This window comes from Cladophialophora psammophila (genome assembly GCF_000585535.1).
Source record: "Cladophialophora psammophila CBS 110553 chromosome Unknown aczJe-supercont1.21, whole genome shotgun sequence".
In the NCBI taxonomy this organism is placed as follows: Eukaryota; Fungi; Ascomycota; class Eurotiomycetes; order Chaetothyriales; family Herpotrichiellaceae; genus Cladophialophora; species Cladophialophora psammophila.
Genome location: NW_006912942.1, coordinates 232226 through 257142, shown reverse-complemented (window position 1 = coordinate 257142; position 24917 = coordinate 232226). Strand labels below are relative to the sequence as shown.

At 53.2% G+C, this 24917-nt stretch overlaps 8 protein-coding genes across 8 annotated transcripts; 5 read left to right on the top strand and 3 right to left on the bottom strand.

Moving 5' to 3' along the window:
- Window positions 1-1207: 1207 nt before the first annotated feature.
- A1O5_10724 (uncharacterized protein) lies at window positions 1208-2713 on the top strand (the record flags this gene model as incomplete). The annotated part of the gene is made up of 1 exon (XM_007751299.1): window positions 1208-2713. One exon carries the CDS (start codon window positions 1208-1210, stop codon window positions 2711-2713), a length of 1506 nt encoding a protein of 501 aa, XP_007749489.1.
- A 3447-nt stretch (window positions 2714-6160) lies between these two features.
- Window positions 6161-7140, top strand: A1O5_10723 (Ras-like protein Rap-1A; the record flags this gene model as incomplete). Its single annotated transcript, XM_007751298.1, has 4 exons — window positions 6161-6177; window positions 6287-6318; window positions 6420-6540; window positions 6681-7140. The coding sequence occupies 4 exons, from the start codon at window positions 6161-6163 to the stop codon at window positions 7138-7140; spliced, it is 630 nt and encodes a 209-aa protein (XP_007749488.1).
- A 477-nt stretch (window positions 7141-7617) lies between these two features.
- Window positions 7618-9336, bottom strand: A1O5_10722 (3-methylcrotonyl-CoA carboxylase beta subunit; the record flags this gene model as incomplete). Its single annotated transcript, XM_007751297.1, has 1 exon — window positions 7618-9336. The coding sequence occupies one exon, from the start codon at window positions 9334-9336 to the stop codon at window positions 7618-7620; it is 1719 nt and encodes a 572-aa protein (XP_007749487.1).
- A 739-nt stretch (window positions 9337-10075) lies between these two features.
- Window positions 10076-10781, top strand: A1O5_10721 (uncharacterized protein; the record flags this gene model as incomplete). The annotated part of the gene is made up of 2 exons (XM_007751296.1): window positions 10076-10284; window positions 10337-10781. 2 exons carry the CDS (start codon window positions 10076-10078, stop codon window positions 10779-10781), a joined length of 654 nt encoding a protein of 217 aa, XP_007749486.1.
- Window positions 10782-11143: 362 nt separating this feature from the next.
- A1O5_10720 (peptidyl-prolyl cis-trans isomerase-like 1) lies at window positions 11144-11691 on the top strand (the record flags this gene model as incomplete). The annotated part of the gene is made up of 2 exons (XM_007751295.1): window positions 11144-11176; window positions 11236-11691. 2 exons carry the CDS (start codon window positions 11144-11146, stop codon window positions 11689-11691), a joined length of 489 nt encoding a protein of 162 aa, XP_007749485.1.
- Window positions 11692-14902: 3211 nt separating this feature from the next.
- Window positions 14903-17248, top strand: A1O5_10719 (uncharacterized protein; the record flags this gene model as incomplete). Its single annotated transcript, XM_007751294.1, has 1 exon — window positions 14903-17248. One exon carries the CDS (start codon window positions 14903-14905, stop codon window positions 17246-17248), a length of 2346 nt encoding a protein of 781 aa, XP_007749484.1.
- Window positions 17249-19219: 1971 nt separating this feature from the next.
- A1O5_10718 (uncharacterized protein) lies at window positions 19220-22615 on the bottom strand (the record flags this gene model as incomplete). The annotated part of the gene is made up of 2 exons (XM_007751293.1): window positions 19220-22204; window positions 22274-22615. The coding sequence occupies 2 exons, from the start codon at window positions 22613-22615 to the stop codon at window positions 19220-19222; spliced, it is 3327 nt and encodes a 1108-aa protein (XP_007749483.1).
- Window positions 22616-22825: 210 nt separating this feature from the next.
- On the bottom strand, window positions 22826-24520 carry A1O5_10717 (uncharacterized protein; the record flags this gene model as incomplete). The annotated part of the gene is made up of 1 exon (XM_007751292.1): window positions 22826-24520. One exon carries the CDS (start codon window positions 24518-24520, stop codon window positions 22826-22828), a length of 1695 nt encoding a protein of 564 aa, XP_007749482.1.
- Window positions 24521-24917: the final 397 nt, after the last annotated feature.

The following is a 24917-nucleotide window of genomic DNA, read 5'->3' as shown; positions in this document are numbered from 1 at the left end:
AGCGGATAGCACAAACGGGGAGTCTTGGATGGCATTAACATGATGGTTGTCTAAGTCTGGCTAAACATGAGGTTTTGACGACCCGGGAAAAGTTCATATTTGGGAGTTTTGCTGTGCTGGATCCTTAGATACCATCTGATGTTTGACGCCTGATGTTTGATGGTATGTAAAAGAAAAGAGAGTCTTTGGTGCATTTCAGAAGATTACTGCGCGGATTTGCCCACAGGCAAGACAGGCTTGGAAATTGTTGTGACGGCTTTGCAGTCAAAAGGCTCAGGTGTTCCTGAAATGACGTCGTTTTCCGTGGTGAACCCAGTATCTCGTAACGGATAGCGCATCCCACTCACCCACTCGTCCACTCAAGCATTCATTGAGTGCGGAATCCAGGCCGTGGCGCCGTCCGCACTACGAGGCATGAGTTGCCCAATCAACCTTCTCCCAAAGACCAGCCTTGATTACTAAGCCACGCTTGGCTCCAGGACTCTACCCGGTACCAAGTACCCAGTACGAGATTCCTCGACTCGCCAGCCAACTGCAGCCTTGCTCCCCTTGTCCGGATTCCCCCCCACCACGGGGCTTACGACATGGCGGCTGAGCCGGCTTACGCTGGCTTCGGCCGAATGGGAATCAGCCAGTTCCTGTCGCTACCGAGTACACTCCCGTCCTGATTCCGTGGACTTGGCTTGCTTGCTTGCTTGGGTAATATGCGCGTACTTGCACGTCGTAAAATCTGGTGGTGGATCGGAGTGCGTTAGCTATGTATCTGTTCCTAGGTGTGTATGTAGTGCTGTCGAGGGATACAGTACACAATACAGCTTTTTGACACCTGCTCGCTCCGTTTCCTCCCTGCCTCCCTCCCTTCCTCTTGCATACAAGCACACACACGCGCACGCACGCACGCACGCAAGAGCAACGAAGCTAGCTGTTCTGCAGTGGCTCACTCTATCCATCATCCTCATCCTCATCCGTTGTCCATCATCATCACCATCACCACATCACCACATCAGCCATAATCCAACATCCACCATCCACTATCCATCGCCTCGCCTCGCCTCATCTCAACTCAGGTTGGCCGGTTTCGTCCAGCCACCCATTCATTTGCCGGCGCCGGTGCAAACGAGGACACCGCGGGCGAATAATTGCAGATTTCTGCTGCTCCCATCTAACTTGATTGGGGCCAGTGGATCGAACGAGAGCGGAGGAGATCATGGTCGACCATCACGATCAAGGACATGGCCGCCACCACCTGCAGCAACAAGAAGCCGAATCAGGCGAGGCGGACACCAATCATGACCACCACCACAGACATAGCCAGAACAACAAGACCCGTGGACCGCGAAAACCCTACGTCCGATTAGTCACCGACAAGCGACGGGAGCAGAACCGCCGCGCGCAAAAGGCTTATAGGGAGAGGCTGAAGAAGAAGCTCGAGGTCTTGGAGGAGCAGGCTGCTTCTACTCTGTCCCACTCCAGCCACAGCCACCACCACCCCCGAAAGTCCGGCCATGAGCTTGACGCAGACTCGGGCACAGACATTCGTGTCGAGGACGGTGAGGACGGTGAGGATGGCCATGGCCATGACCATGTCAACTCTCGCGCACTCCCCTTCTCCACGCCAGCATATACGCCCGCTGCCGCTCCTGGCTCGGGGCCGTGGGTTATAAACCTGGCGGAAGCGTTTGTCGCTGCTGGGGACTTGCCCCTCGGACAGGGTTCATTCCCCGGCATCCAGTTGCAAGTAGGCCCAGAGACACCGGCGACAGAAGCCGAGGTCGAGGAAGTCATCGATCATATCCACGACGACTATGGTGACATCGACCTGCGGCAGATCTGGCCAATGCCGCACACACATGCCCCTTCCCAAAAGTCCCGCCGGCGTGCTCCCAATTCCCAGCGCGGTTCCACATCTCTCATGACCTTGACACCTCAGCGGACACCGACGGGCTTGCAATGGTTTAGTCCGAAGTCCACCATGGCAGACCCATACATGAACCATCTGCACCTTATCGGCGAAGGCAATGTGGAAGCCTCTCTCGCCGTCGCTCTTTCAATCGGCATCAGCCGCAGTCAGTACTTGAATGACCACCCGTCGCATTTTCCCGGTTGCTACGTCGCACTCAACAAACCTGACCCGCGCTCCTCAACGAATTCGTCCGCGCCCCTGACTGTAAGTTACAAGTTCGCACATACCTTCATGGATGTCACACCGCAGCTGCAAGAGCATCTCGACGCAGTGAAGCCGCCCATGCGACCCACGCCCGCGCAGCTCCTAAACCCACATCCCAGTTACCTCGACTGCATTGTGTTCCCCTATTTCCGTGACCATGCGGTCCAAGCATCCGTCGACGGCATTCTCGATCATGCAGAGCTGTTTATGGACCTGATGCACGGTGGTTTAGTCTGCTGGGGCGGTATGTCCGGACTTGTCAACAAGCACGGAAAGTCGGTGAAGAGTGGGAAAAGAGACATGACCGAAAGCGTGGCCTGGAACACGAGAAGTTGGGAGGCCAAAAAATGGTTTCTGAAAAAATGGACTTGGTTGGTTGGCACAGAAGAAGAGGAGGAAGCGAGAGGTGATGTCGATGGCATATGGAGGGGGAGTCGGTGGTGGTGGGCCATGCGGGGCGAGGATGACACCGACGAAGAGGAGCAGGAAATGGACTCTGGGGGTGGCCGAGTGAGCGAGATTGACGCTGGCAGCCATTGTTTGTGAGGGCTGTGACTTGCTTCGCTAACCACATCACAAGGTGGGTGGCGGTTCGTGCTGTACGAGTACCTGTTACTCGTATTCACCAAGGCGGGGCCCCGGCCATTCAGGCGCGAAGACACTGTCATCGAGGGCTTAATCCCCACTGTCGTGGAATGCTCTCCCCGTGCCAGCAATGCACCTATGTTCATTGCAGCTGAATAGCGCAAGATGCGGCACATCTCCAGCGGCTAGGACACAACAGCGCTTGATTCGATAAGTTTCTGGCCAAGAAACAGTGCGGGTTACCACGACCTGGTGGAGGGGTGTTCTAGATGATTGACCCTGAGTCGTCATGTCCAGATCATTGCCGTCTGCCAGTGGAGGGACAGATTCTCAGCTTCAGAGCCTCGTGACCATTCAAGCTTTGGATCTGGGCAGCCCACTACCAAACCCTTTTTGATGTGTTTGCGGTATGAATTGGATTCGGATACCCAATGAAGAGATACATGAGATGTGGAGGTCAAGTGCTTGCCGGCTCCAGACCGTCAGCGACATCTTGTCTCGCTTCTGAGGGACTAGCTGCTGCGTTCGATTGCAAACGGCGCCCTATCTGGTCCGGCTCTTTTTCCGGGAACGAATCGCGAGCAACAGCAGCTCGTATCCGTCTGGACACGGTGTAAATATTTACCACAGCTCAGATTCACAAGCGACCATTTCGGTAACATTCCGCTGCTCTTGCTCCAACCCGCAGGATGATATACGAAAGAGCCATCTCTGCATTTCAGACAGCCCAGTCAAAAGAGCGATATTGTCGCAAAAAGGTAATGACTGCGGGCAAGCGAGTGCCTTGGCGGTGAAGTCGTGACACACCAATCTGAAACTGGAGTTGCGAGGTGAAAGAGAACGCTAATGCGACCAGAAAGTTTGCCCTGCCCGACAAATGTGTACTTGCGAGAGGATTGGCAGAGTGACTTCTTCGACCATGCCGCCCACACTGCTGGTTGGTTGCCCATGGGAAACAGTAACCTCGTAATAAACTCTGGTGGCTGCAGGTGGCATCGCACAGAACCACGCCCATTCGGTCATTGTCGAGCTTGTACTTCGTTCTGCCTGTGCTTTGGTTTGACGCACCGAACGTGCTTGGCTTGCTCACATCCAGAAAGGGGCAGCCATCTTATCTCGAAACGACACACCCGCACAGCGCCTGCAATAATATGATCTCAACAAGACCTGTTTCATCTTAACTCAATCGAGTAAAGTTCGAGAATGTTCGTCGGCGCAAAAGACGCTGATTGACAGTGGAGCTGGATGAGGGCAATTCCTTCCGGTGCCTGAAGAATGCAGAGTACCTTCACATAGTGTTCTTTGCTCACCCAGGAACGCATGAGGTTGGCGGGTATTTTCCACAGTCAGGCATCCTAAAGTTTCAGCCGCCTGAGGCGCATGCATGCCCTTGGATTTATCTGGAAAAGCGCCCCCCTGCCGATCTTGGGCTTCAAGCCTCATCCGTCATCATTCATGTCCCAAGTCCAGGGGAGCGTTGATCGTAGCCTTACAAGGAAGGAGGAAGAGAAGACCACAGGTTGCATCCTCAAGTGTCCTTTGGAGTCCCATGCAGGCAGTGTGTGAAAAGTTGAATTCGTCCTGAGTTGGAAGGGAGACGGAAGACTGTGCGCATTTCAGCAGAGGGAGGAAGCGAACAGACGGGGATGGAGTGGTGGAGAGTCCAGGTCCAAAGCAACCGCATCTTGGGTACCCAGTACGTACGAGGTATGTAGGAGAGGAGGAAGAGAACACCGGTGACACTGGGAGGCAATGTCATGGCGTGGGAAGAGTGCGGTGAGTGTGCCCCAATGCCTTTGTAGTGACAGCCGTTCGACCATTTCGCAAGCTCCTTTAGTCGCCATTCAATGAGAAAAGGATCGTCGGGCTCTTCCGGGGTGCAAGGATGGATGGTGCTGGTGCTGGCTCTGAGGCTTGAGTCGAGTCTCGGCTGTGAGGACGCAATTGGGAAGCCAGTGATGACGGCTATCTCCTGACTTTCCCCTAAGTACTGGGTACCCAGTACATTACCCAGTACCCGCTGCTGATAACATCAGTGGCCCTCCTCGAAGCTGCTTCAACCCGGCTTAGCGGGATGATTCATGTTGGAGTTCCCCGGCCCCGTGAAGTCAATTGAGCCACCCGGAACTCATTCCTCGACCCAAACATTCAGTAGCCTAAGACGCCTAAGCAACCCGACCTGCGTTCCGACTCAAGGATGTTCCTGGCGGCCTCGTGGCTGGCAGAACCTGGGCATGGGCTTGCGGGCGTGGGTGTGGTCACCGCCAGGATCCCAAAATTCTGAGGGCATCCACTGTGGTGCTCAGCTGTGGCCAGGAATCCTATCCACATCAGAATCCCATCTTTTTACTGACAGGTCACGTTTGTTTTTTTTTTTTTTTTATGGCCAGCCAGACACCCTCTACCTACAACTAGATCAAATCAACCAAGCGTTCGGGCCAGCAACAAGAGGAGAACACCAAGTCGAACTCGTGTCCGCACAAGTCAGCATCGCATTTCTCAGTGCTGATCTTGCCCTCGTCCGTGGGACCGACGCCAGGCTAAAATCAAAAAAAACCTTCAAGACCCTCAGTTCTCATTGCAACGGCGGCAGAAAAGGACACCAGGCCAAGAAGAATTGCTGCGTACTGGGTACCTGCCCCCCTTCCTATTCCCCCTGTCAACGGCGGCCGCGACCCGATTATGTAAATGAAAAGCGGTCCACTTGTGTGAACAACAAAAACATCGTCACCTCTACGACATCCAACGAACGGCATTGCCACCATTGTCACTACATCTACAGTGCTTCCTGGGTTCGGCGAGGCAAACGCCCCTCGACCACCCATCCTCCTCATCACCCTGTCCCTACAGCGAGCCAGGCCCGAGTAAATCCGTCACTCGCCTATGAACCAAGCTAGTCGCCCACCCTGAACGCCTCACTCGCTGCTCCATCACTTTCACCAGAGGTCTGAGGTCTCACGCAGGGTGTGTCGCAGGCAGAAGGATTTGCAGAGACAGCAAGTTAGGGGATCACCATCGGCAAGCAAGACACGATTTTCTGGCAACAAAACCAGCCGGATCTGCAACTAGATCACGTAGCGAACCGCTTTCCCCCTTCAAGTACCAGATCCCACACAAACCGTTAAAACCACCCATACCGAATTTCCTTCTGCACGACTCCCTCTGCTGTTTGACCTCCCACGACACTGGCGCCGAGGAGCGGATTTTTGAGCTTGCCCGACTGTTCTCTTGCTGAGGTGGCTCGCCAACCCATTCGGAATTTACTCCTCAGTGGTGCTGAAAAAGGGAAGCAGCAGAGATTGAAATGTAGTCGAGACACTTTTCGACCCAAAGGCAATTTTTCAAAACTCGGACTTGTCTGTGTCGCAATAACTGTGTAAGTGGTGGCAGGTCGCAGAGTGAGTAAGAATGAGTCTGCAGCCCAGGTACGTTTTCAATTCGCCCGACTTCCTGGTCTCAATATCGAGCCTTGAGTGCCCCTCCTTTTCGCCGGGAAGAGTCAATCCCTCTAACCGAGTTTCTTCGTGGCCACAGGCGAGAATATCACATTGTTGTGCTTGGTGCTGGTATGTTCGAACCGTCCCATCTGTTCCAGCTTGTGTATTTTCTCTAGCTGCCAAAGTCTCAGACTAACAACGCGGTCTCGTGCTCAACACAGGAGGAGTAGGTAAAAGCTGTCTCACGGCCCAGTTCGTGCAAAATGTCTGGATCGAAAGCTATGACCCGACCATCGAGGACTCGTATCGGAAGCAGGTCAATGTCGACGGCCGACAGATCATGTTGGAAATGTAAGGATCCGGGTCTGCCTTTTCAACCTTTTCATTCCACTTCCCACTGCCTACATCAAAGGCAAGAAGACCGTGCAACGATCTCTAAGACCTCGTTCAGATAGTTCCCATGCTAATCAGCCTTTTGAGCCTTTCTCCAGCCTCGACACGGCCGGCACCGAACAATTCACAGCAATGCGCGAGCTTTACATGAAACAAGGCCAGGGCTTTCTCCTCGTCTTCTCCATTTGCAACATGAACTCGTTCTACGAACTAGCCGAACTGCGCGAGCAAATCGTCCGGATCAAAGACGACGAGGACATCCCTCTCGTCGTGGTGGGGAACAAGTCTGACATGGAAGACGACCGCGTCGTGCCCCGGGCACGAGCATTTCAACTCGCTCAGTCATGGGGTCAGAAGCCGTACTACGAGACGAGCGCGAGGCGGAGGACCAATGTCGACGAGGTGTTTCTGAACCTCTGCGCGCAGATCATTCAGAAAGAAGGGGCGCGCAATCTCATGGCCGAGCAGCAGGCGGCTGCGAGGAGGAGGGAAAGGCCCAACCGGCATGATCGCAGGGGCCGGAGGCAGCGGAATCGGGACAAGTGCGTTATCCTGTGAAAAGAAAAGACCACCGAGAGACGGTGCACCTGTTTATTTTCCAAAAGAGTCAGCACTACAGAAAGCATCTCTGGAACATGGAACGACATGTGCCCTGACACATTTCGGGATTTTTCACCAACGGCGTTTTTTGAAGCATGCTAGACAAAAAGAATTGGGGCTTGTCTAAAAAAGCACGAAAGAGAAAGAGAGAGGGAGAGAGAGAAGGGGGCGGAAAAAAGTAGAAACAGTTGATTCTCTAGACTTACCCGACTCAGGTCGAAACCTTGTCCCTCCACCATATTCGTCTCGTCTCATTTCCATTAATCACCGAATCTCTGTACTCGTTTCCCGCGTTGTAGAGTTTCTAGATATGTCTGTCCGTCTCTGCGTCTTAACTTGAGCACAACCCCACGCGTGCCCTCCACGGCCAAGTAGATTGGCCGAATCTCATCCACTGGACATGGATGGATAGGGAGACTGGCACCACCCGTAAATCTACATCCTAAAGACGCCGAATCTCGTCTGCTTGTCATCAGACTTGCCACCCAGGGCGACCTTCAAGCCCATGGCCAAAACACTCCTGGTCTGCGCGGGATGAATGACCCCGTCATCCCACAGCCTCGCGCTGGAGAAGCAAGCATCACTCTCGCGTTCAATGCGATCCCGCAAGCCCACGTCCACGCTCTTGCCCACCGTCTCCATGACGGCCGTCAACTGTTCGGGCCCCATGACTCCGATCTTCGCGTTTGGCCACATCCACAGGAACCGAGGCGAGTACGCGCGGCCACACATGCCGTAGTTTCCCGCGCCGGCGGACGAGCCCACGACGACGGTGAACTTGGGGACGTCGGCACATGCGACTGCGGTGACGAGCTTGGCGCCGTTCTTCGCGATCCCGCCTCGCTCGGCGTCCGCGCCAACCATAAACCCGGAAATGTTCTGTAGGAATACCAGTGGGATGTTTCGCTGGCAGCACAGTTCGATAAAATGTGCACCTTTTAAGCTTGACTCGGAGAATAAAATGCCATTATTAGCAATGATTCCGACTTGATAGCCGTGGATCCTCGCGAATCCCGTCAGCAAGGTGGTGCCGTAGTCCTTCTTGAACTCGGCGAATTTGCTGCCGTCAACGATGCGGGCGATGATTTCGTGCATTGGAATCTGTTTTCGCAGGTTTGTGCCGACGATTCCGGCGAGCTCGGATGGGTCGTACAAGGGGTCCTGGATCTCATCGGGGGTTACCGGTAAATGTTCTCGGGGGTAGTTGAGGTTGGAGATGGAGCGCCGGGCTAGAACAATTGCGTGAGCGTCATCCACAGCGAGATAGTCTGTGACACCGGAAATGGAGCTATGGAGGGAGCCGCCGCCGAGGTCTTCAGCAGAGACCACCTCCCCCGTCGCCGCCTTCACCAGCGGTGGACCCGCCAGGAAGATGGTGCCTTGTTTCTCGACAATGATGGATTCATCGCACATGGCGGGCACGTACGCGCCGCCGGCCGTGCAAGGGCCCATTACCACGGCAAGTTGAGGGATGGCCATACTGCTCATCCTAGCTTGGTTGAAGAATATCCTTCCAAAGTGGTCTCGATCTGGGAATACGTCGGCTTGATTCGGTAAATTTGCGCCTCCCGAGTCAACAAGGTATATGCACGGTAATTTGTTCTGCTGGGCGATCTCTTGCGCTCTGAGGTGCTTTTTCACAGTCAAGGGGTAGTATGTCCCACCCTTGACCGTGGCATCATTGGCAACGATCATGCATGTCACGCCTTCCACGGTGCCGATCCCAGCGATGACGCCCGCGGCGGGGACTTCGTCTTCATAAACTTCATGCGCGGCGAGGGGCGAGAGTTCCATAAAGGGGCTCCCAGGGTCGATGAGAGCTGTTATACGATCTCTTGCTAGCATTTTGCCCCTTTGGATGTGCTTTTGCCGCGCCTTCTCTGGGCCTCCTTGGGAGATCTTCTGGTGCAAAGCCGCGTATTTGTTCATGGCCTCGCTCAGCTGTGCCGCATTGTCTTTGAAGTCCTGGCTGGACTTGTCCACTGCAGTCGGGAGGACGGAGACGGCTTGTGAATGCCGTCGGTGCGTGAATGTCGCCGCGGACCTTGTTGTTCTTGGTCTGAAGCGGGATGTGGAGGAGCATTTGCGGTGTTCTCGTAGAGCGTGGTTGAGGCTCCTCAAGAGAGAGTTTGTCGGAACATATTTTGAAGCCATGGTAGATCTGTCTGCAGTACCACACAGAGAGGCCTGAGCAGAGAAGGATTTGAACAGCGGGATACTTGGTGACTAGGGAGGGTGTTTTGGATCTGCTTGGATGTCTTCAATGCGACCGCGGTTGGACGGAATCGGTTCCTCCACCATCCCGTCAATAACCGCGACCATGGTCCGGTCGAGCATTTCTTGTCGAGCATCAATCTCCCCCAGCTTAGTCAATGGCGAAGACAACAACATCAAACAAACCTCGGAAACAACAAATCGAAAGATCTAAAGGCTGGTCAAACGCACATGCTTTTTAGATGATACCGTTGATTATTGGAAAATTTGGTGCACTACTTGGTTTATCCCTAGCTATACTCTCACTTTGACCTCTCCACAGCATATAATTGTGCGAGGTGAGACGACATCCGGCGAGAGTAAGCGCCCAGATCAACATTGTCTCTGAGCCGAATGATACCGAGTGTTTTCGTACATACCTAGGTACCTAGGTAGTTGTGATTGCGCGGCGGTTTGGGGAGGAGTTAAAGTTGATGGCCCATCTCCAACCACCAAGTGATTCGGCACTGCTCCCGCCTCCGTTCACACGCATTGTTCCCATTCACTCCAGGCTCACTTCGCTATTACAGACTTCGAGAATCGTGGCCCGCTTGTGGAAATCTGATATCTAAACAACCTAGCCTTGAGCAAAAGGCTGACTTGAGAGAAACGTCTTTCCACTGCGCTGTCGGCCGGCAAAATGGCTCAGGCCACAGAAGTTGTTTTCTTACCCCTCAAAGAGGGGAACGACCCTCAAGGCCAGAAGTTGAAGGCTACGCTCGAAACAATACTCAAGCAAGGCGGACCACTGCGCATGTATTCTGGTGCGCAGGTCGAACATCCCAATGTCCACAATCTGTTCATCGATTGGACCAGCATTGGCCATCACGAGAAGTTTATTGCATGGGAGTAAGATGACCGACTCCAAAATGATATGCGCCTTCGGCTGACAGGGGAATAGAGGGTACAAGGCCTTTCTGGATGATGCTGTGAGCATATGCGAGGGACCCCCGAATCTCTATCATGTGCATTTCGAACCATTTCCACCTACTGCCGCTTTCTCAGAGGTGACCGAGTTTATCACGATTTACTTCCCTGCCAACTATTCGGCCGAGGACCAGAAAACCTTTCATGAAAATATGAAGAAATTCGGCAGTATCGTCCAGCGTGATTGGGAGGGATGCAGGGGGGCAGCTGGTGGTTGGGTGGCTGAAGAGCTCGAAGACCCAAAGACCTCGGAGAAGGCAAAAGTCTATGTCGAGCTCATAGGATGGGAAAGCGTAGATTCGCACATGAAGTTCAGGGAGACCCAGTCGTTCAGAGACAATCTTCATCTTCTGAGGGGTGCGAAAGATCTGAAGAATGTGGTCATGGTCCACGTTGCAGCCAAAGAGTTCAAGGCATGATCTAAGTGGCCAGAGAATGTGTGTCGCTGCAGCAAACCTGGGATCGGATCAATACAAGAGCCTGGTAGAGCGGTGATCGGACTTCCGAGGGGCTTGATAATATCCTCACTCTGGCGCAGTGGCGGATTAAACTGAGAGATAGAATTACAACACCGGAAGTTTTGAAGAGACCATGGTGACGAGGGCTTCGAGCGCCGACCGACGATGCCAAGGCGGTAACCTGTTTCAGGAAATCCCGATATTCATGCTCCGTGCAACCTCTTTCTTTTCGGGTTGCCGTGGACCTCGTGAAGACTAGAAGTCTAGCACGGAAGACTCTTAAAGTGTGCCGTGCAAGCTCTCAATCTCGGAAGAAATCAAGCATGGCGACCGATGTTGTCCTCGAGACGACGATGGTACATACCTATTCCGCTCCGATGTTATTCTGTAATCTCAAATACTGATCCGATTACAGGGTGCAATCACTCTCGAGCTCTACAACGACCATGCACCCAGAACTTGCAAGAATTTCTCCACCCTGGCCCAACGGGGATACTACAATAACGTCATATTCCACCGCATAATTCCCAACTTCATGGTCCAAACCGGAGATCCTACAGGGACCGGTCGGGGTGGCTCAAGCATTTACGGAGACAAGTTCGCCGACGAGATAAGCCCTTCCTTGAAGCATACTGGCGCAGGCGTGCTCAGTATGGCCAATAGCGGGAAAGACACAAACGGAAGTCAATTTTTCATCACACTAGCGCCCACGCCTTGGTTGGACGGGAAACACACAATTTTCGGAAGGGTCAAGAGCGGAATGAAGGTCCTGCAGCGGATGGGGCTTGTCAAGACCAACAGTGAAGACAGACCACTGGAGGAGGTGAAGATCATCAGGGCAAGAGTGGTCGAGGGAACAGAAGCCGAGTGATAATCGAGAGACTCTTCCCTGCGACACGGTCTGATCTGATGTTGCCCGGATCGAAGGATCCACGACCAAGCGAATCTGGACAGGACTACCGAAGTCGGTCACAATGCCACTCCTTGCTAATTTCACAACGGGAAGAAGAACTGCCGAATGCGTGACTCCTTATTCGGGCTCATGGTCCCTCTCCACATACGTTGAAGATGCTGCACGGTATGGTGGTTGCTGTCCGACCTACGAGCAACGTCCTTGCCTTTGATGGATCCAACAAGACGGTCTCTATATCCGTTTCCCAGAGCCCAAACCAGCCGCCAGCGCTTTGAGGCAAGCGCTATTGCTAATGCTTTTATGGGGTGGTTTGCACAGCAGACTGGCCAGCTCAAATGGCACCGATTCAATTGGCACTATGAAAACGATTTATGTGGAGGTCAAATCAGTGTGCCTTCGTATGGCGCCCCTGAATATAGGGCGGATCTACCGAGTACCCCGGGTGGCTTTTGAAGAGCGCTTCATCTCGCCCTGGGATTTGTCCCCTATTCAAAGGCCGGCATCTCTCTCGGCATCTGCACCATGTATTGTCTCAAGACATCCATGTGGTCGACCACGCGAGCACGGGGAATCGAATATGTGAGGCGCGATTGGATCGTCAATTACTGCAAAGTTTAATTGGCATCGGAATCTTTTTTAAGCAACAACTGGGTTAGTTAGGGTGGGCGCTTATAGAAGGCCTTTCAGACTTCGGCCCCAGAAATTGCGGCATGCCAGCCTTGCATCCAGTGTTATAATTCGAGTCCTCCCTATTCTTTTCCAGCTTAGCCTCAGCGTCTGTGTCTGCAGCCTTGCCCAGTCTGCAGTCAGAATGTAAGTAATGCCTTTAATTTGGACCCCGGGATTATACATCCGGGGTTTGGGTTTTTCGGATACGTTCGTAGAGACAAGCGGCTTCCAACTACAGGGTTCAGTGTCAAGGCAGACATCTCTTTATGTACGTATTAACTTGCACCAAAGGTCAATGTCGGCCGCTTCCGGACATCTCATAACCCTATCTTCTTCGGTGCTCACATCTATACGATCTTATTGTCCTTTATCACTGTCGATCGGATAGGCTGCTTGAGGGAGCCAGCTTCCCGGTGGTCTCCCAAGGCTGGGATATCGACCGAGGAGACCGGTCCTTTCGCCGACGCAGGACACTCCAGGACACATTCCAACTAAAACTTCCCACCTGCTCAGACTCTATCCGATAGACCATCATCTTCGAGCGGCGACCCCAAGAGGCTGGATGCACCGTGATTCTCTTACCCGTAAGCCGCCAAACCAGTCGCGCCACTGTGTGGGTCTTCCTGTGCTTCCGATATTGCTGTGACGGCTTATATTCCACCACATGAACGAAGCAGGATGCCTGAGAGTTAGCTTGTGAAACCTCTGGTATCTGCTTGTGCCTGTTGGTGAGTGCTGATGGCGTAGCGGATGGAATATGCAATGTCTCGTGCACGGGGGCAGTCGCGGACCGAGAACTGCGAGCTTGCCCAGGCACGAGAGCGGCCATTCTTCTCAGCCGATAACCAAAAGTACTTGTGAATTAATTCATGACCCGATCAGGCAGACCAGATTTCAGCGGTTGCAACGCAATTGCCGCTCTGGCTGCGACCGTGGGCGTGGTGGTCATCCCAAAGGTAACCATAAGCGCGATATCATTGGCCAGAACTGTGCGACAGGGAACGAGATGCCGAAGATCGACAGCGGAGGTCCAGGGTCCTTCGGGTAAGTTCTGTAATACTCGGAGAGTTCGGAAAATATCATTAGGAGGTTGCGATGGATTTCCAATCTCGTGTACTGCGGAGGGTGCAGTGCTTGGACTTTGAAGAGAGAGGATCCAAAGATATTTGCAGTCGCGCCGTGCCGATGTTTTCCGTATCACAGCAAGAAGGGCAGAATGGCTGTTGAGAGCGACGTCTGGATGTTTTCTGGAGTGAGGACGAGTGGAGAGCCGAATCAGCCACTTGTGGGCGAAGAGTGACGAGGAGTTGGATGCTGCGAGGTGGTTGGCCCAGAGGTACCTGCAGCTAGCTGGGGCTAAGTGAGTGATTAGTGGCCTGCAAGCACCTAGCAGGCGAGCTTTCAGGCCGTCACACCTCGGCGGCAACGGATTTGAGCCCCCCATTCGCTCTGCTGGGAATGCCTAGTGCTCTTTAGGGCTCTTTAGGGCTCTTTAGGGCTCCCTGTGGCTCTGCTAAGGGACCCCAAGAAATCCCCGACCACCCAGGGCTGATCTTCCCTGCAGCCTCGAATCTGCACCATTTCATGCAATTGTTCCTGGCTTGTCACCTTTTCGCTCCAATCACTCCATTTCCTGCGCTGCTTTTCGTCAGCTTTTTCCTTCTATCTGCGCCTCTCATTCGCTTGCTATGCTGTGTGATGCTCAAAGGAGGGGGTCTCGGTCCGCTCCAGATCTCCACTTCGTGACCAGCATGAATGCCACATCTGGTCTCACCGCACAACCAATGCAAGCTCTCGTCGAAGCGCTGACTCTTCCTCCGAACCGCTGAGATGCACCACTGTTCACGACATGGAAGACTGTCCCGAACCTCCAGAGCTCGATAGCTCTGCTCTTCGAACGGTTCTATTGCTGCCCTCGACTGGTAGCTGATGGTTTCGTTACTCTTTTGGGTCGATATCACCGTGAGTAGAGTGAGTAGCGGGGTGCGCAAATCGCTCTCGCACGCGCGGCCGTCGAGTTCCATCACCACCACCACACTACCACATCCTCCTCAGTTCTCACGCTGGACAATGTCTTCTTCCGCATGATCCCAGAGTTCTATATCGCACCTTTCGCCCCCCCTTGGCCTCCCTCCCTTCCCAACGTCCAAGAGGCATTGGGTTCCTCTGTCCTTCCATTCCTTACATTCGCTGCCAGTCGTTCCCTTCGTCTTTCTTGAGAGAGCAGGCTTTCTCTTCTTACCAACCATTCGCGAGAACTGCATACCTCAGAAGGCGGGTCCACTGAGCGGTCTCAAAATCCATGACCACTCTGCGAAAACGAACAGACATCCAATAGATTCGACCGTCTGACCGCAGGCCTCTTTTCCCTCAGCCCACATACCCAGCCATTCCGTCGAGTTTCTCTAGAAGAAACCGCTTCCCACCCATTTCCCGGGTCTGTCACACTGCTGGACCAGCCGTCGATTGCGGAAAAGGGTAGATACACACCAAGGCGAAGATGCCGTCAGCATCATCAGAAGCATTGGCGCAGTTGGCAGGAAGAGGGATTGGGGAGAGCATGGAGGAACTGGTCAAGAGAGTCAACATCCCGATCAACAGCACGACGCCTCCTGCCCTCATAGCAGCCATTCAACATGATCCCTTCAAGAACGCCAGCAAGTACGGTCTTATTTTCGTTTACATCGGAATTATCCTGGTGCTGTCCACGACGATCAAACGGCTATACTACTACTGGGGAGACAAGATTCGAACGGCTCTGTACAAAGAAGAAGTCATCAACTCCGCCTCGACGCTCAGCCCGCTGGGTGCTTCACCGCACCAAGGATATGGCGACTATGAACTGCCCAGTGCAATCAGTGCCCAAACGGATGGTTCGACAAGGCATTTCTTTCCGCCCACTGGACCTCTGGTAACCGAAAAGTTACAGCAACAAGCAGCAGTCTCGGCCATTGCACCTCTCAACAACACAATCGCCCTGTTTCGATGGATCTTCTACAGACCCATCCCGGCCATCAAGATTGGCAAATGGAGTTTTACATTCCCTTCCCTGGGGGTTGTCGTGGTCATGATCATATGCCTGGTGTCCTCCTTACTTTACTGTTTCCTGCCCAGCCCACTCTTCTACGCATCCATGGCATATGGATCTCCTCCGCTGGCAGTGCGCGCTGGCATGATGTCCGTCTCCCTCTTACCGTGGGTAGTCATGTTGGCTAACAAAGCGAACCCTGTGGCTTTCTTGACCGGAATCGGGGCAGAGCGACTTATTGTGCTCCATCGCTGGACAGCATATTTGTGTGTCATGTTTGCCATCATCCATGCTGTCCCGTATTGGTATCAATCAGTCACGGATCCCGCTGGCTTTGCGACGTTCAAACTCTATTTCAACCAGCAATATTGGGTCTACACGACAGGCGTTGCAGCCATCGCTCCCCTGATCTTTCTCACCCTCCACTCCATTCCCATTCTTCGACATAAAGCTTACGAGCTCTTCGTCTTCCTGCATATTCCGGTCGCTTGGGCCTTCATTGGCCTCATGTTTTGGCATTGTCACAACTACCTGACATCATGGGCCTATCTCTACTCGACAGTGGCACTGATGCTTGTATCGCTGTTCACCCGTCTCTTCTTCTTGAACTGGATGAATCCATTCCGATCATCGTGGCTCATTGGAGAAGAATCGGCTGTCACCGTGCTGCCCGAGAATGCTGTTAAGGTCACCATCCCAACACAGAAGAGGTGGCGTCCTGGCCAGTACGCATACTTGAGGATGCCTGGGATTGCAGTCTTCGAGAATCACCCCTTCACCATTGCATCCTTGTGCAGCGAAGACTTTCCGTCTGAATATGGCGAGCAATACCGAGACATGACCTTGGTCTTTAGACCCTTCTCGGGCTTCACCCGCAAAGTTCTCGACACCTCAATCAAGAAGGGCCCCTACAAGACTTACCGAGCCTTCATCGAAGGACCGTACGGCGGCATGCAACGACAAATGGCCTCGTTCGACCAAGTCATCTTCTTTGCCGGCGGCAGTGGCATCACCGCCATCGCCAGCCAATTGCTCGACCTGATCAAACGCATGCGCGACGGTAAGGCCACGACCACCAAAGTACATGTCATCTGGGCCATGAAGCGGCCAGACATTATGGAGTGGTTCAAGGAGGAACTTCGGATATGCAGAGAATGTGCTCCGCCGGGTTCAGTTCAATGCCACTTCTTCATCACGGCTGCCAAACGATATGAGCCCTTGCCTGAACCCAAGGAACACCGCCTCAGTGGCATTAGAGACAAGATCACTGACGCGCTCGACAAAGCAACGGGAGGATCGAAGCGCAACTCGGCCTTAGTGATGATGGAGCAAGAACCCGACCTCAAGCGCGAATTTGAAGACACCATCACCGCTCTCCCCCAAGCGTATGTTGCTGCTCCTCGTCACCTTGCGCCACCTGGGACCGAACAGGCACAACCATACTTTCCCCCTCCACCAGCCGAGAAACGTGTCTCAACAATTTCTCAGGCCCAGATCGAAGCTACCCGCAGCTTCGATTTCGGCTTCCCTCAGACACCCACCAAATTTCAAAAGAACCTCATGCGGTTCGCCTTCTTACCTACCAATGTCACGTCTCAGAGACGAGATGGTTGGCGGACAGAGTACGGGAGACCCGACATTCCGTACATGCTCAAAGGACTGAGCAAGGAATTTGGACGCAGGACATGTGTATATGTCTGCGGACCGCCGGAGATGAGGACGGATGTGGCGAATACGGTGGCACGGCTGCAGAGTGAGGTCTGGAAGGATTCAGGCAAGGACGAGATATTCTTACATGCGGAGAATTATGCCATTTAAAACCAAGATGCCGGTTGGTCCTCACAGGAAAGAGGAAGGAGTTGATGATGTGCCATGATACTGGGATTTAATTTGGGGGGGCTGCCGTAGGACGCAAGCTCGGAGCTTGCTGGCATTGCCCCTCGACGGAGGAAACGGAGCATATACCATACACCACATCTATGTGGAATGGGTTACAAGACCCTGGATCTCACGACGTGAACGAAAGAAGAGAACAAGCTAGGTTCTCGTGACATGTCATGGCGACAATTTCTCATATGGGCTCTCTGACGGATTTGGTTGCGTGGTGTGGTCTCCGAGCTATTAGGCCGGAGGAGTTGTGATACCCTCTTGTTGGTCGTGGTCGTGCGTATTTAGCTCCTTTGTGTACAAAATCGAGTCAGAAGCTATCATGACTAGATGCTGGCGTGAATCCAAGTCATTCCAATCTTAATATATATATATATATACCTTGCCTTGGAGGTTAAAAATTGCAGTGTTGTCCGCTGTTGCCGCCGTCTCTCTAGCTGGCTGGCTGGTCGTAACAGACTAAGAATGCAGAGAAACTCACATGATGACACGGAGATGGCATCAGCAATCGTTGCTGCCCAATATTCGCTCTCTGTTCCCGCAGACTGAAAATGCAGTGCAAGACACATGGGCATCACTGACCGGTAACGGTTGGGGGAAACCGGCTGCATGCCATCGTTCTCTGTTCGCATAGACTAAAAGGGCAGTGTACTTCCCGCCCTCCGACGGGAAGTACGTATCAGGTATCCCCGCAGACCAACATGGCTTTTCCTCTGGTTGAAGTGCGAGTACGCCGTAAGGCTGTGCATGGCCACCTCTCATAGACTAGAAATGCAGTGTAAGTGACGCCCGGAGAGCGCGAGTGCAATTATTGCTCTGTTCCCACCTCGCCCCAGACTCTTTGTCAAAAGCTTGCCGTTCAGACGGACTACCTCAAAGTTGCAGTGCTTCGACAAAGTTCGAGTCAGCCTTGGCCGGTACAAGTGGAGGGAGGAGGCTGGCGGGCTGTAAAGCGCTCTTTCGTTCCGTCTTGGCTCAAATCATTCATGATAGCCACAGGCCAAAAGTGCAGTGTTTGACAGTTCTGAACTGCGTGGCTCGTCCCTGTTTGGGCTGTTAGCGAGACTATTAACGCAGATGTCTTATTGACTAAAATTGCAGTGCTGCGAACAGTAGTCATTCGTTTTGTTTATGAGAGAATTACCAATTCAGATAGCCACTCGCCCTGCACTCTCCGTTCCCACAGACAAAAAGTGCAGTGTAGTGACGGATTGGCAACCGCCAATAACGCCCAACCCTTCGGCAACCCGAGCCAGATGGCCTTGTTGGCATAGCATGAAATACATATAAACAGGCAGAGTCTCTTTCCGAACACAGAAGGACAGACACAGTTGACAAGACGGATCAATGGTATCACATTACGCATACCCTTGTAACATCTGCCGCCATATCTCGTGGGGCCCAAAAAGCGGTGCTCAAAACTCGGCATCACACTCTTTGGTGACGCTCACTCGCTGAATCTGCTTGTTGACGAGGACTAAAAAGTGCAGGCTCTGTCCGGCCGCTGTTCCCTCCTTTCTCTTCAGGCAGACTGAAAATGCAGTGCTCCTGCATTCCTTTCCGGGATGCCGTAGTCTCGTATTCTGTGCTCCACAGTCCAAAGCGGTTGAAGCCCTTAGGGGAAGTAAAAGTGCAGTACAGACAAGGCAATGTCACAGGCACATCCAGAGTGCCGTGTTTGCCCGATAGCCTCCTATTCCAGCCTCGTGGAGGCCTTGGAGGCCTTGGAGTGCCAAGCGCCAAAATAGCACGGAGTAAATGAGGTTGTAGATGGTAATATCAAGAACGCATTTCTCTCGAGGAACCACAATTACCTTGTCAATTGTCACGGAGAGTTGGATTGTGCAATATGTACCAAGTACCAAGTACTCCGGTCGTATCGACCATGGTATACTATACCACTCAATTGCAAACTTCCCAGATGCCCAACCGTCCGACATTCTCTCCGGGGTTACGCACAACGCACAGCCTTCGTCGTCTGTCTTTCTGCTTCTCACTCAACCCGTCGTCCTGCGTTGCATGTCCCTGCCATCCCTCAATCACCCGCTGGCCCCAAATGCTCCCCACCGCCGTGCCCCGACCTGCTGCTAGGTTGTAACCACCACTCGTGACGAAGCCGATGAGATCATGCACATCAGGACAAGGGGTGTGTTTGTCCCATTCCGTCGGCTGGACGAACGGGTTGATTAGGAGAGAGGTAAGGTCTTCCACGTCGCCAGAAGGCTTATCAAGAGGATTTGCCTGTGCCTCGCCATCCTCCAACTGACATGCAGCTGCGTCTTTTCCCTTCTCCTTGCCTCTTGCCTTCCCCTTCCCCTTTTTCTTCTCTTTTGAAGGTGGCGGCTTCTCCTTGGGTATCTCCCCGTCTCCTCTTCCGAACGCGCTGTCCGGTCCAAATCTCTCCACAATCTCTTTTGGCGCATTTTTGGGCAGCACATTGATCTTCGCGAGGGATTCACGTGGGTAGCTGAATGGATGACGGGGTATAGAGAACTTGTTGGTTTTGATTTTCGGGAAGTGTGTATTGCTGGATTGGCCCTGGGCATCGGAATGGTTGTCGAGAGCAAGCCAGCGCGCGCGAAGGTCGCAAGTGGTGGTTGCTGACGAGGTTGAGGGCTCCGTCATGCTTGCTGCGGGCGGACGTTGCCCGGGCGGTGGTCCGTCAGAGTTCCAGCTCTGTGGCTGCGTCTGCTGAGATTTGTCTGACCCGGTTGCCACTGGTTCAGCAGGGCAAGGTGTTGGTGTTGGTTTGAGTAATGACGGCAGGCGGTATATCCGCGCTGCCGGGGATGGGGTTCCTTTGTCGAGCAAGGTGACACGAACCGTGACCAGTACAGGAAGTGCTGGAAGGCTGACGCTTGATGGCTGCGTGAACAGTGATAGGCCCTGACTGGGGGAGAGTTGAGTATATTTGACTTCCTTCACAAGTTCTGGCACAATCTCGGGCTCTCCTTCACTTTCCGGGCTGGATGTATTACGTCGACGCGCTGGATCTTTGTCCTCAGCCTCTCGGGCTGCTTCGGCTTTGGCTGCTTTTCGCTGTCGTTGCGTAAGAAGCGGGACCGCGGCTGTCTGAGTAGAGGTGCTTTTATCTGGTTTGACGTTGGACCCGGCTTCAGTGTGAGCTTGGTCTTTGTTGTCTTCAAATAAATACTCCCAATCGCAAGACCAACCTCTCCCGATTTCCCCACGTCTTCCTAGCCCTAGGTCCAACGTGTCCCAGGCAATCCTATTTTTAGGAGGTCGCCTGATCCACGAATCGAATCTCTTTTCGCTTTCCGTGTGCTCCCAAGCTTTACCCGCCTCGGTGCCTGGCAGATCTCCTGGAAACCACGGGACCTTTTGCTCAAACGCTAGCTGCTGTTTCTGACGTAGACCCCCAAAACGTGGAGTGCCACCGGATGACAAAGGGTAGAACATCAAGGACCGCCACACAGGATCGACGCACGTCCAGGGAAGGAGCACGGTCCACGTCCCTTGGCAGTTTTTAGAAGCACTGTTTTCCGCCCTGGACGCAAGAAGGATCACTGGAATTTGGGGATCTTTGGCCATGACAGCGGGTGCATGGCCTGGTAATGCAAGTGCTCTTCGTCGATTGATTGCCTTTTGCGATGGCAGTGTCTGACCGATCCGCCAGCGTGCTTTGTGTGAGAGTAGAGCAGAGGACACTGAGCTATTGTCGGGAGGCCACGAAACCAGAATCTCATCCATGAGAGTTTGTTCGGAGTTGCTGGGGATCTTAATCCGCTTGGGCGGATGATTGAGCCTGGGATCTAGAATATCAAATGCTAGCATGGCATTCTGCGGGAGGATACCGGGGTTATTGAGTCCAGCAAGAGACGTCCACAACGACCCCATCGAATCGGCACCCTCAGCATGTGCTGGAAAAGGGCGAAGCACACCCAGCAAGGTCTCGGTTGAGCCTGGCCCTTGTGCGTCAATGCTCCCGATCTCAAAACGTAGATCTTGAATCAGAACCTGCGGTTTTTGCATTTTGGCGACTTTCAACAACTCCTGCCAGCACTGATAAAATGCAGATGGATGGACTCGAATCAGGATTTGGTGACCAAGTTTAGTCTTCCGCTTTATCGTCTTCTTCTTAGTCTTTGGAAGCGCAGACTCAGACTGAGCTTGTTCGCCCTCCTCAATCTCCATCTCGTCTTTGCTAGCGACCATTTGAGACTGGTCGCCTGTGTCAACGTCCGTCTTGCCTTCGCCTTGGCCATCCTGCGGACATGATGCCTCACTCTGTTGTCGCTGAAACCAGATCACCGTCACCGGGGCAATAGGACGCTTTTCGTTGTCCCGTTCCGAGATCCATCCGTGAGCAAATCGGGTACCGGCCTTCCACTTTTTATGCATAGCCTGGGAGAGCCCTTGTGGGCTAAATGCAAGCGCCTTAAGCATGCTATCCAACGCCGCTTCTGTTCCCAAACAAGCAACCGTAGACATATAGCTGGTATCCCACGCTATGCATCCCTGCGTACCAGCTGCCCGGTGACTTGGCCTGTAACTCTTCTCCGTAGGGCTCAATGGGATTGACATTCTCCACAACGGCTCCGTGGGCCGAGTCATATGCGCGCGTTTAGTATGCCAAAGGTGCGTGGGTAGCCATGTCTTGTTGACTTGTCTCCTCTTGTATTTCGTCGTTGCCTTCGGAGGCTCGGCCAGTTTGTTCTTCTTCAACCGCGGGACACGAGAGGTCAGGACATGGTTTTCTGGATCGGGCTGCTTCGCATTGGCCTGGACTTCTTTCTTCCTCTGACGCACAGTCTTGCGCTTTTGGTTGAACGTCTTGAGCAGTTTGGCAGTCTCCAAGCGCAATCTCAATTTCCGCGACGGAGTTCGCCTTCGCTTCGTCACCGTAGGTGTATTGTCGTCTTTCATCTATAGCCCTCCTGGTCAGCGACTGTCAGTACGCAGCATCTCGTGCACGAGGAAAATGGGGGAACTAACCTCGCGCTCTGCCCTCCCTCGTAGTCTTCGGGGCACCTTTTTGGCGTTGTGGCTGGCGGTTCTCCTTCTCATGTGTCTAGGGACTTGCTGAAACGCTCGTGTGGCCAATTGCTTTTTGGCCTTGCGCATGCTCTTCTCCAGGGCCCCAATCTCAAACTCCCTGGCCTTGATGAAAGAGGCCACATTGAGTTCCCCGCTCGCGGCGACGACTGCCTCAGGTCGCTGCACTGGGATGGCTCGAGCATCATGATGTTTCTGTCGCTTGCGTGATGTCGATGATTGGTTAGGCTGGTCGAAGGCGACTTTGCGCTTTTGGCCTCCTTTCTGCGTTGACGAGACCATGGCGTTAGACGAGGGACCAAGTCGCGGAACGCGCTCAAGGTCGAGTTTGGGGAATCGAAGATGAATTTATTTGGCGGGTTAAAGCGGCAACACAGGCTTGAAACGGAGTACGAGGTATGTCTTATTACCTCGGACTATTCCCCCATTTTGCATTTATGTCGAGGATGTTTCTTATTATCCCCTTGTACTGTCCGTATATACATCGTACAATTACAGTGACTGTACCTCTGTCAAGTATGTATCTAATGTCAACATGGGCGGCAGCGTGGCAACTTCGCGTTCCTGAAAAGCTTCCTGTACATATCCGTCGCCCTTCTCCCGGTTCGATGCGCTGATGTGACTGAGTTGTTGGCTTCCAATGGCGCCCGTCGAGTCTGTCATGGCCACCACCGAAGTCCAGGTGGATGGAAATTCTCTTTGATATTCGTCTAACGCTTGTCGCCAGCTGTTCCTCAATCCTCCCGCGAGTGGCTCGTACCAGAGGAAGCGACGCATTGCTGACTCCACTGCGTCCCACGATCTAACCTCGGCGAACTGCGCGAAGAACCTTTTACCAAGAGCTATTGCTTGAGTAGCAAGCGGAAGCTCCAAGCCCAAAGATCTTATCACAATCATCATGATCCAAATCAAGCAAGCTCTCTCTTCCGGATTCTGCGTGCGGGTAGAGGGAAGGGACCGGATCAATTCCTGCCTTGAGCCTCTATATGCTGCAACTCTCGATATTGAGCCATTGGGATTATTCATATCGAAGCCGAACATAATCACCGCGAGGATTAAGTTCTTCTCCAAGCTATGCTCAGTGCAAGCGGACGACTGGAGACAGGCACATACTTCGAAGAGGTCCGGGTAATCTTGGTCATCTGAAACTGGATGTTCCTCGATCGGACGTGGGGGGTAGACGATTTTAGATTGAAGAAACGTGCTTACTCGTGAGAGGATCCGGATAGTGTCGAAGCCCAAGGTGCCCTGACGAGCAATTGCAGCAAACCCTGGTGGTAGCGTCGTAATCAACGGAAGAAAATCGTCGTTGAGCGGATGTTGCGGATATGCTCTCCGGCCTTTGCGCTTTGTGAAAGGGAAAATGGTCCCGGCCCCGGTCTCGAGCATCCAGAAGTAGTCAAACTGAACAAGAAAAGCCTTGACGAGTCCACGCAATCCAAGATTGTCAAGTCCCCCCTTGAGCGCAACGATGAGTGCTAGACCCTTGCGATTGGCGATTCTGTCCTCTCTGTATAAAACGTCAAGGCATGCCAAAGCCAGCACAGTCATCAGGATGCCGTCGTCCGGGGGGCCACGGAGATGAGAAAGCTGGCTACACAAGATGGACACAGCTTTGCGCCGATGGAAAGTAACCTCCAAAGATGGTTTGCGCGTTGGTGCTTGACACATTTCCAAATACGCCTGAGACAGCGCGACCGCTCCATGATAAGCACTTTCATGTGACAGGATTAAAGGATAAATCCAAACCGTCAATGGATTGCCCATGTTGACCGCCAGAAACAATGGCTGCATGGAGGGCGAAATAGCCTGCGTGTAATAATCCAGGGCCCTGGCGACACATGGTGTTTCTTGTCCGGGCAAGAGTCTGAATGGATCCGTCCGTGTACCGCTGAAGCTGACTTGGAGCGGAGAGGGCGCGCAGGACCATCGGCGATCTTGCGCTGGGTCTGACTCAAGTGAGGTGTGTGTCCTCTTGCACCTTCGCTTGGGCACTGAGTCTTTGACTTTGTTATTGGCAGTTTGATGCGGTAATGCGTAGCCAGGCTGGGTCTGCTGGCGGATGGCTGCCCGGTATTTGCTGGAGATGTGTGATTTGACCACTCTTCGGTGCGAGGCGCTATGGTCTGGATTGTCGTAGTTTAAGAAGGTGAACGCATCGGCAACCTTGTATTTGGCAACAGGCATAATGAAGCCTCGCCCCGGATCATGCTGCAGAAGGCGAAGATATCAGGCGCGGTCACAAGGCCCCAACTAATTCTGTAGTATAGCTGCGGGGCTCAAGCGCCACCATTCACGGATGTTCTTTCTGTGAGGGCCAATCTCGCTTGTCCGAAGGCTGTGAACAATCAGGGCTAAATATTTGACAAAAGTGCCAATGCCAATGCCACGGATCAATTAGCCATCGCGTAGAGGACGTCTGGAAGTGGATCGCCAATGGCTTAACCAATTACTAAGCCGCGGTGCTCGTGGTGTACTGTACCGGGTAGTTCGTCTAATGTTTTGTACGAGGTATACAACGGCCAAGTAAGTGGCGGAGGCTGAGGCGGAGGCTGGCTTGGTGAGTGGGAGACAAAAGTGTGAG